Source organism: Opisthorchis viverrini (assembly GCF_000715545.1).
Source record: "Opisthorchis viverrini unplaced genomic scaffold opera_v5_91, whole genome shotgun sequence".
Taxonomy (NCBI): domain Eukaryota; kingdom Metazoa; phylum Platyhelminthes; class Trematoda; order Opisthorchiida; family Opisthorchiidae; genus Opisthorchis; species Opisthorchis viverrini.
Window position 1 is genome coordinate 1130349 of NW_008751746.1, and position 11941 is coordinate 1142289.

At 44.9% G+C, this 11941-nt stretch overlaps 2 protein-coding genes across 2 annotated transcripts; one reads left to right on the plus strand and one right to left on the minus strand.

Annotated features, from left to right (window-relative positions):
- Positions 1 to 211: 211 nt before the first annotated feature.
- On the minus strand, positions 212 to 1586 carry T265_13670 (hypothetical protein; the record flags this gene model as incomplete). Its single annotated transcript, XM_009169951.1, has 2 exons — positions 212 to 377; positions 1486 to 1586. Coding segments are annotated over 2 exons (267 nt in total), but the record flags the coding sequence as incomplete, so codon positions are not given.
- A 6495-nt stretch (positions 1587 to 8081) lies between these two features.
- On the plus strand, positions 8082 to 8555 carry T265_05035 (hypothetical protein; the record flags this gene model as incomplete). The annotated part of the gene is made up of 1 exon (XM_009169935.1): positions 8082 to 8555. One exon carries the CDS (start codon positions 8082 to 8084, stop codon positions 8553 to 8555), a length of 474 nt encoding a protein of 157 aa, XP_009168199.1.
- Between the last annotated feature and the right edge of the window lie 3386 nt (positions 8556 to 11941).

Here is an 11941-nt window from a genome sequence, read left to right on the forward strand (position 1 = left end):
GTCCTTTACTTCCTTCCCGCAACTGAATTGTTTATCTTAACACTGACATCACCTCTACCCTGACGATTAACCGATCCAAGTCAAAATACAGCATTTATTTTGAGACATACCACCGAAGGGACTTTCCTGCGAAAGCGGTCGGGTTTTGGGAGTCGTTTCAGTGTCCTGGTCGTCGAGATGGCCGAAGTGGTTAGAGCGCGGATTTACTAACCTGAAGGTCCGTGGTTCGAATCCGACCTCCGCCACTCGACTTCCCCTGTCTAGGCTTGGGCAACCTGGCAGTATCCCAGCCCTCGTGCTCCCTTAGGGTGGCATGGCAGCTAGGCACCGGGAGGGTGCTACAGCTGAACGCTTTGTCTTTTATCTTTATCTTTATCCTGGTCGTCGATCAACACTGTTTTGAACTCGATGAAAATGACCATTAAAAAGATTCTCGTCAGGGATACTGATGCCTGATCTTGGTAAAGTAAAGTGGTTACTTTTACATGTAAATACAAGTTAACCAATAAATGGTATAAAATTCTTCGGAGTACGAAACTCCCTTTACCTCTGCCGATTGTCAGTTCCAAGTGTTCGGCCTCAGTCCTATGACTGGTGTATCGTGTGGTTCTTAATTTTGTGTGTCATCACTTATTATTGTCTCAGCTGCGTGGTTTGTAACCGATTGTTTAAAAAAATTGGATATTCATTCTCTTCCAGTTGCTTGAACAATCTGAAAAGTCGAGAACTTCCGGGCTCAACCTCTCGCCCGACTGTCTCACCAGAAGGCGGTATCACAAACAAAGGGCGTTCGAGCTTACATATGAGCGCCACGGCATCCGCACTCCCAATGGCTCTGCGGCTGATACAGTCCGAGGACTGGGAGTCCAAAGTTTCCGGTCTTGAACGTGTCGCTCAGCTTGCTGTCGAAAATCCTAACGCGTTCAACAGTAATCTTGGTGCACCTGTGGGCGGCGTGTCGGTATCTGCAGGATCGTCACGGCAACCTCTGAATTCCACGGAGACCCTTAACCAAACTGTCCAGGCTGTGATTGCCGAGTGCAGGAACCTCCGGTCACAGGTACAGGAACTCAACCGCTTGAGGCGTTTTCTGTTGTGGGTACATCACACACCACCACTGTTCCGTATGCTCTCAGATTCCTTTAAGCTTTTTGCTCTGTGACCTCTTTCTATAGGTGACAGGAGCTTTTTCCACATTTTGTCATTTTATATTAAGTAAATACTCACAACTCAAGCCATCTCAGAGCAGATTCATATGCCTCAATTCTCTCAGGGCAGATCCAGCAACCCCTAGGCTCTCATTCAGTACCTGAAGTCAAGGCAGAACCACTCTTCACATGTACTGGCCTCTCAAGAATCCGTTTTGCTCTGTTTGATCATACTGCCGCATCTCCCTGGACCGCTACTTGTTGCCAATGCCTCTTGCCCTAAATTTTCTAATCGATGTTTGTTTTGCATTCAGGTCTCGCGACAAGCCGTGCATACTCTGAGCAACTTATTCCACGGGCTTGGACGGGCCATGGATCCACATGCGGAGATTTGTGTTCGCGTTCTTTTGGGGAAAACGGGCGAGGCCGCAGCCGCATTCTTGCGTGACGAAGTAGCCGTTGCCATGAACGAGGTCACTCAAGCTGCAAATCCGTCCAGAACACTTCCAGCGCTTATGCAGCATGGTTTAGGGTAGGTCTCCTATCACAGGGAAATTCATGTGGAGAATGGTTGCTCGCCCTCCAGTCACTACACCCACACATGTTTCTGACCGTCTGAAGAACAGCTTTGTCCCACTTATGATACTCTCACCCCGTAATTAGACCATCTAAACTGACCAGCATACTTTCCGCCCGTCATTGCATACTGTAGGTAGCAGAAGGAATGTGGATGTTTACGTGTGTCTGATTCTGTATTCACTTTAAGGGGCCTAATCGAGGCAAACCGTCACTTTTAGATGGAAAAACGCAACTCTGATTTACCTGGTGATCACTACGGCCTTTTTTTTACTGAGGTACAGGCTTCCTGCTGGTGCTAGCTCTCTTATTAAATCGTATCGTCTCAAACTTCAAGTATCCTTGTAAAGCTTATCCACATGAGGCCTTTCATTCTTATGTGGACTCATAAGTTGCGCTGGCAGTGTTTGGTCGAAATCCTTGAGTAGGCCGTCAGCCTCTCTGAATATAAATCGTCCCCGGAAAATCGCGCTCTATACTGACCAGTGTGTTTACTGTGGACAGACTCAATTACAAGGGTACAGAATACTTCCCACTCGTGTACCGGAACCGTTTTACCCGACGTCCACAGGACAGAATCGCGTTGAAAGTAATCTGTTTTGTAGTGCATACCACGCAATGGTATTTTCTTGTGTAACCAAAGAACATGCTTGTCCAGAGTTTTCATCAATCTCATTGATAGATAGCACTTAATCTTATCTATTTTTTATTTGCGAGTAGTGTCATTCATATATTTCCTTTGATTCAGTCATAAAAATCCGGCAGTCCGTCTGCAAACTGCGCTTCAAATCGCGGGGATTGTAGAAAATCTCCCGAATCCGAAGAGTACCAGTGCGAGTCGTAGATCCGGATCAACTACACGCATTTCCACCTGGGACTCGGCAACAAATCTGAATGTGTCTGGGTCATCTGGTGTACTGGGCAGTCTTCTGGATCGGTTGATAACTGCAATGAGTCAATTTCTTACGGACGGAAATCAAGAGACTCGGTATGCTTTTCTGTGCGATGCATGCAGACCGATACTCAGCACTTCCACCTAGTAAACTGTAATTGTTGTGGTGTTTTGTATAGACACGATAACAAGTATTGCCGTCATCTCACTCAGCAGTTTAAATGCACGTTTGTGTCAACAATTACGTGGTTCTTACAGCTGATGATGATGATGATGATGACACTACTGCCAAACTTTGTTAAGTTCGTCTAAGTAATCCCATATATCGGTCCTTTCGTTAGTGAGCAGTTTTTTGTTGTTCAATAAATCGCTGGTCATTACCATTTCACGTTGACCAATAGCGATTGTTTATGGCAGACAGACACCTTCCTTTTATGTGTAAGTCACCCAATATTGATCCCTCTACCCTCGCTGTCATTTCGAAAGACATTCGAATGTGTATACATGATTCCTCTACAAAACCGGCACTCTTTGGACTGCTTCACTCCCATCCTGTGAAGAATTCCTTCTCGAACTCTGAACTCTCTGAATGTCATCAACCCTTTTTGAATTATTGCTACGCAGACCCAATTTGTTGTGGCGAGCAGAGCGTCGAGGTTGATCAGTATCAGTTTTTCTAGCGGTGGCTCACTCCATTTCACTGTTACTTTCATCAAGCCACTTTTGTTTGTTTGGACACTTGCGACGCTTTGGAAACTATTTTTACAGCTGTGAACAGCCCATGTTTATATGCACAGATTTTCAGCGTTTCGTGGGTTTTGTCTGTTAATCCGATGATTGATCCATACAGTATTCTTTATCTCTGGACAATTCTTGTTGAAGGTTTTTTTACACCACTATAATTTTCCTTCTTCGTGGGGTTCGTGTTAGTATCGATCTTGTATTATTAGGATGAGTAGCTTAACATCTGCCATTCAATTCGGAATTTTTCAGTATGATACAATTGTGGATCCATTTTCCCGTGGGTGACGACGAAACACCAGGTGACAGCCTTCATACTCTTTAAAATTTCAAATGACTTTTACTGCCTTCTGTCTTTTAAGGAATATCGACATCCGCTGTTCATACAGTCATGGTTTAAGGTTCTTTGCACTCCTTCACTTTTTCGTTCCTAGTTATTATGGGAGGCGATTGCTCAGATGCCTTCAACAACATCCGGACTTCGAACGTACGGTGAAGAAGCAGTTGAATGGACAGCCCTTGCGGGCCGTTCGTGAGGCACTCGATCAGATTCAAACCAAGGTGAGTGGATGTGCTGTAAGGGTCTTCATGTCACACCACTATCCAGATGTGGACTTTCTGACTCATTCGTCCAGTAAAGCTGATGCATTTCGTGCCTATTTGTGGTGTTCAATTGAATGCGCTTTCTGTATTCCTCTTGTACCTGCTAGGAATCTTTAGTGGGCCGATACTTTGGTTTATTCTCACATGTCATCTTAATAACGGTTACGTGTTGCGTGCAACATGTTCTGCCTCCACGACATTGTAGGAAGCCCGGCGATTACCCTGCTGGTCTTCCTTATCAGTTGCGAAATTTGAAGGCTCTTGTTTTACTGGAGTTCTTTACACATCGCTACTGGTTCGGCAAAGATGGAGGATCGGTGGTTTGAACTGGGGACTAAAAGGGTTTATTTCTAAAGATAGTTTATTCGCTAACCGTACTCGTACAGAGCTGTTTTCAGCTGATCTGATTTTGTACTGATGACAACAAGAATCCGGATCAGCCGTTACTTACTATTCATCGAATGGACACCCAGACATGTGGCTATTCACTGTTCCTAACTTTATATCGGGCGCGAGATGGCTTGGTGGTTAGAGCGTGAATTTTCTGACCGCAAAGTCCGTGGTTCTGTCTCTCGACCTCTCCTGCCTAGAATTGGGCAGCCTTGCAGTATACCAGCCCTCGTGCTTGTTTCTGTTGTCGTGGCTGCTAGGCACTGAAAGGGTGCTCCGGCTGAACGAACGAACTGTATACCTACTTTAAAGTGCAAAATTCAACTTCGTTGAAATGATAGTATGGTCTTGGTTGATAGTCCATTGACTTTTGGAGCTGAGTTTGGCAACTGGCCTCCACACCCTGGCGCTGACATGTGCGATATTGCCAACGCATCGTTCGCAATCTGTTTGTCGAGCGCGGTCAGCAGAACACCAGCCAGCTGATAAAAAACAGCACTGCACCAACAACTTCGGTGATTACAAGTTCAGAACGACTCATCGGTGGGATTCTTTCGCCTACTGAGGAACCTCCATGAGACAACAGCTAAATGGTATTAGGGTCCGCTTTCGGAGCATCCACATCGTTACTTTGGTGGCAATTCCCGTGAATTATATTACTTGTGCTGGCATAAGTGAATTTCCTCAAATAATGTTTACCATACAACGAACCGGACACCATGTCGCTCATACCGTATTCATTCACTTTTGTCTTGGTTGTTCGTTGCAGTCATGGACTGAAACTTCTAGGGCGTTATCGCATTTATCGCTTTTTCGGCTTGTCGGATAACATGTTTTTGGTATGTGAAACCGTGCCACAAATGTGCTCTCTCCGACCGAAAGACGCTGACCTCTTTGTTGAACGGCTACTATTGGCGAAGGTGTGCTTGCTGGAAGCCATGGGAGCCATGACCCTGGGGTTCATACAACTGGTCATGAATACCTTGTCGACCTAGAATATCCAGAACACGTCGTTCTTGTCTGCAAAGAGGAGAACACGCAGCTTTGGAGTATTTTACATATATTGGAAGTTGAGTTAGTGTTAATTGTAGTGAGGCAGCTCGGGCCAATACATGGATCTCCTGGGCTTGGGTCGCGTTTGCTAATTTGAGAAACCGGTTACTCAGGATGATTGGAAGTCAATATATCACCATTCTCTGACAATTGGACTTGCTTCATGAATGTCCGTGTTCAGTGAAAAGCTCGTAAAATTTCCAAAGCATTTTAGATTGCTGGCTTCAAAAAAAACCCTTGACTGCGGGCTCGTAAGGATGGTCCATTCATCTCCTACTGGTTTTTCTGATTAGGATTTTTCCTTTATAAAGAAACAAAAACTTCGGTTATCTTACATTCCTTCAGTTTTCTGTCCTCCGTTTTCTTGGTGGTGGTAGTGATGTTCGAGATGCTAGAAGACAAATGAATCTCCTTCATGGAGTTGCTCCCTGAATAGGTCCTTATTCTATTTTCTGGCCACGAAACATCTGTTTCCTCTCACTAATAACTGCAGGTGTCGTCCAAGGAGACTTAGCTAGTCACCAGTGACATAATTCTTGTTGACCACATAAGTAAGGCATGTCGTCACGTGATAACTAATGGACTCTCCGTCACGACTTTCTGTTTACATAATTCTCTTCTCAGGGTGTTGGAGATCCACCGGTCATCTCTGCGGGATCGCGGCGCAAAGGAATGTCTCCTGCCCCCAGTCCATCGATCACACGAGGATCAAGTGCAAACAATCCCTCGAAACCATGATTCATCGTTGATTTTGTTGAACTTTACCACATCTTGATGAAACACAAGTGCCTCTTTTAAAGCGATATGCCTCTAATTGCTGGTCTCTGTACAACCATATCTGTTTTCCGACATCCCTACACATGGACAAACGCTACAGATAGCGGTGTGAGGATAGGGGTGCTGTCCTGGACATATAGATGAAGTATCGTATTTTTTGTTCTCATCGGTTTCCCCCCTCATAATATAAGGTTCAGCAGATTGCACAGAACATCCCGAACAATTACTAATGCTTCCATACCCACCCACCCAAAGAGTTTTTTTCCATTCCACGAGAGCTTTGAAACCTAGATTCCTTATTAGAGTGGTATTTTTCCCGAACAACTCTATTCAGCGCCCGCTCACTCGATTCCCGCGGCTGCTGCTGGTGTTTTTTGGAGATTTTTGTTTTGCTGCCACGCATATTTCCCTCCCATCTTAAACACATGCACCTCGTTGACCTTTTGTTCCCAAAAGAGTGGTTAAAGCACACTGTAATGCCCAGCTAATCCACTATTTGAACTTTTCTCCTTGAGCACCCCCTCGTGTAATTTCCGCGGTCATGTTGCTAATCGGCTTCCTGTCACTTCATGACATATCAGTTCTTTCTTCCTGCATATACCCTCGCGAGATATTCAAAATTCATTAACTCAAATTTGAGCTAGTTATTTCACCCGCCAGTCTCTTTCTGATTGGCTTACGTTCACATGCATACCAGTCGATATCTTCCTTCCAGAACGAAGAAAATGGTATTGTTCAAGCCTTCTTTCATGTGCCCTAACCGTTAACATTCCACTCTGGCGCACACTTTTTGGATGCAAGATTGGCCCAGTTTCTGTGTTTCATTCGTGGATTGTCATGCTGGGTTTTCATCGCGTATCATACAGATATTCATGAGACAAGTGCCTGCGTTAACCATCCATATAGTGCCGGCTTGAGTGGTTTTGTGTTCAATTTGGTCTTAACTACTAATTTTTCCATAAGTAGTCCATTTTCTTGCGCAATATACACTGGTTTGGGTAAGTAGGATGCTGCCGAAAGTGGGATTTGACAACAAAGTGGAGACCCGATCTTCTGTCATTTTTCCTGTGGCCCATTGCACCGTGGACGTTTTTTCATTGTGCCGAAACTTCCCAGTCACAGAGCGCGTATATGTTCGGAAACTCTGACATGGACCAATATGGTAGTACTCAGAGATTTGCTACTTTGAGTACTTGAAGGTTGTGCCAAGCTAGGCACCCTTCTGCTGTATGTGGTTAGCTTTCAACAGACTGAAGCGTTTAAGAACCGTGATTGGAGGTTGCTTACCTAGCCTTTCTAGGCTGATGAACTGATTTTGAATATACTTTCGATGGAAGTGCTTTGAATACTTTAGGTTTGGTAGAACAAACTTCGAACTAAACTGTTTGGCCTGCCGTTTGCCCTTTCTAGGGCTCGCTAAAATGCTATGGTTATACCAGCTTTAAGGGGTTGGGAATGACTAGTGTTGGAGCGTTTACTGCACACACACACACACACGATTGACCTGTTTTACGACTGGCCACACCGTAGCCGACCAATGAAAACGACTTGAATTGAAGGTTTTCTCAGATGGAATTTGGCTAGTCACTCAAATTCTTATGTGAAAGAAAGCCCTGAGTGCAAAATGAAGAGGATTTCTTGTTTTCCGAGTGCCCGCTTATCAGGATATGCCCATGTATATTTTTTATGCTAATGATTTGATCTCTACTAGACTGAAGCGTTTCTTTCCAGCTACTGTCAATTCCTATGGGGGTCACTTTGTGGCGGCTACGCTTCCGTTTACTAATGATAAGGAGAACAAGGGAATGACGTCTCATCATGGTAGTATTTTATTAAATAACTGCTCATTTTGTAATTTCATTCGTACCGGTTGATTTCATTTCAGCTCTGATTGTCGTGCTATGGATGTCAGTTCACCTCCTCTGATGAGAAAGCTCCTGATCGGGCAGCTGACTGCATATCCACAGCGTATACCGGTGTTCGACGCGACGCGCCAAGTCTGGTTTCGCCGCTCCGATCAGCTGGGGGGCGACAAATCTTTGGTTTGGAGCCTTGTGTGGATCCAAGGAACCGTCCTCACTCATTCTGACCCTCAATGTTTCATGTTGGATGATGCAACTGGTCGAATCTCGGTTGACTGCCGTGGGGACACGGCGCAAGAATCTGTCGCTAGGCCGACCGATGGAGAATATGTGGCGGTGATCGGGCGATTACTGGGATCAAACGGTGATTGTCCTTTACAAATCTCGGCAAAAAGCGTAATTTCGATTTCCCGTCAACTGCCGTTTGATCCCCCTGGATCCTCTATTTCTAGCATGTCGGCATCCGAACTCTCGTGGCCGTTCGAAGTGAAAGATATGACATTTTCATTTTAGCTTGCCATTTATGTAACTGTGTTTAGAGAGGTTGCATTTATGGAGGACGTCCTGTTGTCTGTTTTGTAATTTGCGGGCATTTAAACCTCACGCATACATGACTGACTACGGCGAGTCGGCATTCTTTTCCGGATTCGCTTATCACATCGTACTGCATCCGGAGTTAGGTAATGCCTCGTGCATTTGGTACTGAGGACTCTTCGCCGTGTACCCCCTATTAATTCCAGGGAGTAATCACCTGCGATTGATCGGGGGATAAATCTAAAGCCGTCATACATAACTGACGATTCATAGTTATCAGCTTGGCTTTGTTAACATCTTGACTGGTGATGCCTCAATGATGTCTGAGTTGGTCCAGTACATCATTCTCAAGACGCACCCGGTATAGTCGAATGTGGTTTCCCGATGTCAGCCGAGAAAACAGTTTGATCTGTACCACAGAAATAACTACAAGCAGCAAGGCTGATGAAGCACTCCAGAATACCTATATTGTCATGCTGAGCATTTTTCAGACCAAAACGACCTCTTTACTGTCCGAGTATGGTCAAGGAAAGCCACTTTACATACCGTTCCAAGGACTGTGCAGGAAATATTCTGGTTTTTTTTTCTCGAATATCTGACATCCGAATAGTGGCTTCCACATCACCTGACCACCACTGGACTCTTCCGAGTATGATTTGGTCCGAATCGATCAAATTTTTCGTGGGATGTCAGCTTTTGAACACACTGCAATTGTATCATGGTGTGGAAATTTCTAAGGCTAGGCAGTAAACCATTGCTCTCCATTAAATATCCACTTCTACAAACATGTTATGAATGGCTCTGTTTTGAGTTTGACCACTTCGCATTGAAAATACTCCTTTTTGGTAGGATTTGGCGACATCATTTTGAACTTCTACGCACTTCATCGACATGGACCATTTATCATAAGTACAGGAAGGTTATTCATCCGCAAGTATAACTTCAGTTAGAGGGTTTGTTGAGGCTTCCGTTACGGAACTTTGAGTGACGTGTAGGCTCGACAATGCGGGATATCAAAAGGAAGAATCGGATTCGAAATTCTAAGGTACTATTCACGCAGATATACACAACAAACCCCAATTATCCGCATGCCTAGCTTCAACAAGCGCATAGCTCTGTCGCTGACCGGCACAAAGCAGCTTAAACGTACGCACACCAAACAACGGCGAGCGGAATGTTGGCTGAGTGGTGTGCCTTACGGTCGTCTTTTCCGACGACAGTCTCGTGATTCTATTTGGCGGTACGATCACACAGGACTCAGGAGAAAACGAGTCCGGCAAGCCTATAACACACACAGGGCGACCTCTGCGGCAAGGTGAGTGACGGGTACGGATAATACGGAACCTAAGAGGAGATCAAAAGTACACAGACGGAGTAAGCAGATGAATGAGTTAAGTATCATGAGGTCAAGTTAGGTTCAGTAGGGTTCATACTGTTACCTTACCTTAACAGACTGCCCCTTATTTTCCTTGAGACATACACATCGGTTTAAAAACTGAGTCAGGCATACGTTGGAAAGCAGTCGAAACACCGCAGGTCTTCTGGTCGGCACTGGATTAGGTGGATATTTTCCCCTCTACCAACTCATCGATCCTATTCAATCTTTCCCTTTACCATATTTTACCAGAGTGCCCACTTCGGCTAAGACGCTGGAACGATCTCTTTACGCCTGTCGGTAGCAGCATTGCTAGGCTCTTCGGGTCCAATTCTTGAGAGCTCAACATGGCAATTTATCTGTTCCCATGGCTCTTGAGTTACACTGAGCACAAAGTAAGTAAGTTACCGTAGGCAAGACAACCGCGCAGAAAATGCATTACAAGTACCTTTCCTGATTAGCCCGTTATTATGGACTTCACTGGACTTTACACTGCACATTAATCGTGAACAGCTCTTCACTTCTTGCACAATTCATCCTGATTTTCATTAATTCATTGTTGAGCATCCATAATCGTCGGTGAATGCCTCCGAACCTCAGTAAGTCATTGGTTCTGGAAGGAACGGAGGACGCAGGCTATCACTAATCACTCTGAGGTCAACAGAGTTCAAACCACAATCGTATTGTACACTCCTGCTGAGCTTGATGAATGGGGGCCGTAAACCGTTTCGAGCGGCCCACAATGTTTCCCAAGCTATCCGGCATTACCATGAACAAAGTAAATGGCAGGGATTGTACGTTCAACAGCTGATGCAGTTTCGTCTGTGTTTACATAAGGTTCATGTCGGTTTAAGCGATGCCTGCTGCCGATGAATCCGCAACGAAACAATCAGCAACCACGTTTTTGGTTGTGCAACAGGGACTTCCATCGACGGATGTGTCCAGCACCGGGATCTGTTTTGGTTGGGCCATTTATTGCACATGCCGAACAATTGTTTACCGAAGAGAGTGTTGTTTTCCGTGGCAGAAGCAGAGCGGTGGCCAACCTTTGATCTGGCAGAAGAGATATTACGAAAAGTTCTGGTGCTTCTGGTATAACTCGCCTCCCTACTACACACTGTTACAGACTCTGTACAATATGGCTCTCCCAGTCGATATCAGTGGTTTTCTAGTTGTCAGTTTCTATCTAGATTGCCAGAATGAATGTCTGGGCGTGTAGGTACCTCGAAATGATTGTGGTAGGCTGGCATCCGTTTTATTCTTTTCTTCACAATAAGGTAGTAAAAATCACTGCAGAACCCTAGTGTTATGCATTATTTGAACCCACACGATACCCATGATAAGCTTTATCGTTTGCTAGACGTTTATTATTTGGGTTTGTGGTACATTTCAAGAAAATAGTAGATGGCGCTTCAATCTTTAGGCTGGTTGTGGAATTTTATTTCATTCTCTTTCCTATTTGAAATGGGTCTCGGTAAACCATTTCAGGCCAGGCAATTTCTGTGCAGCGGCATTCGATGGAGGGAAAGGTACATAGCCAAGTGCGGTTTAACAGAATCACCTGTGCATTAAATCTTGCCGCTGTCATCCAGCGTGTGTTGAGTCAGCCACGTGGATCAAGCAGGACTAAAGGCATACCAAAGCCTTCAGGATCAGCACAAGGCTGTCGAACACATGATGCATATAGCTGGATGAAATCTAAAGATAATATATCAGTCTTGAACTTTAATACGTCTCTGGTGCTTTAAAAGCTGTTGAGAAGAAAGGTATTGGTTCCATTAGAACGCAACAGACCAGGTATTCGAGAAGATAAACTCAACTGGAAGGTCGCCACTGAGAGAGTGATGGACATACGAAAACGAACTGTGAATACTTACCGGCGAATTCGGTCTATCTCTGATAACAGACATGCAGAATGATCGATACGACGATAGTCCTGATAGTTGCCTGGATGAGCCGGTAAAACGTGGTGAAACATATGTGTAAAGCA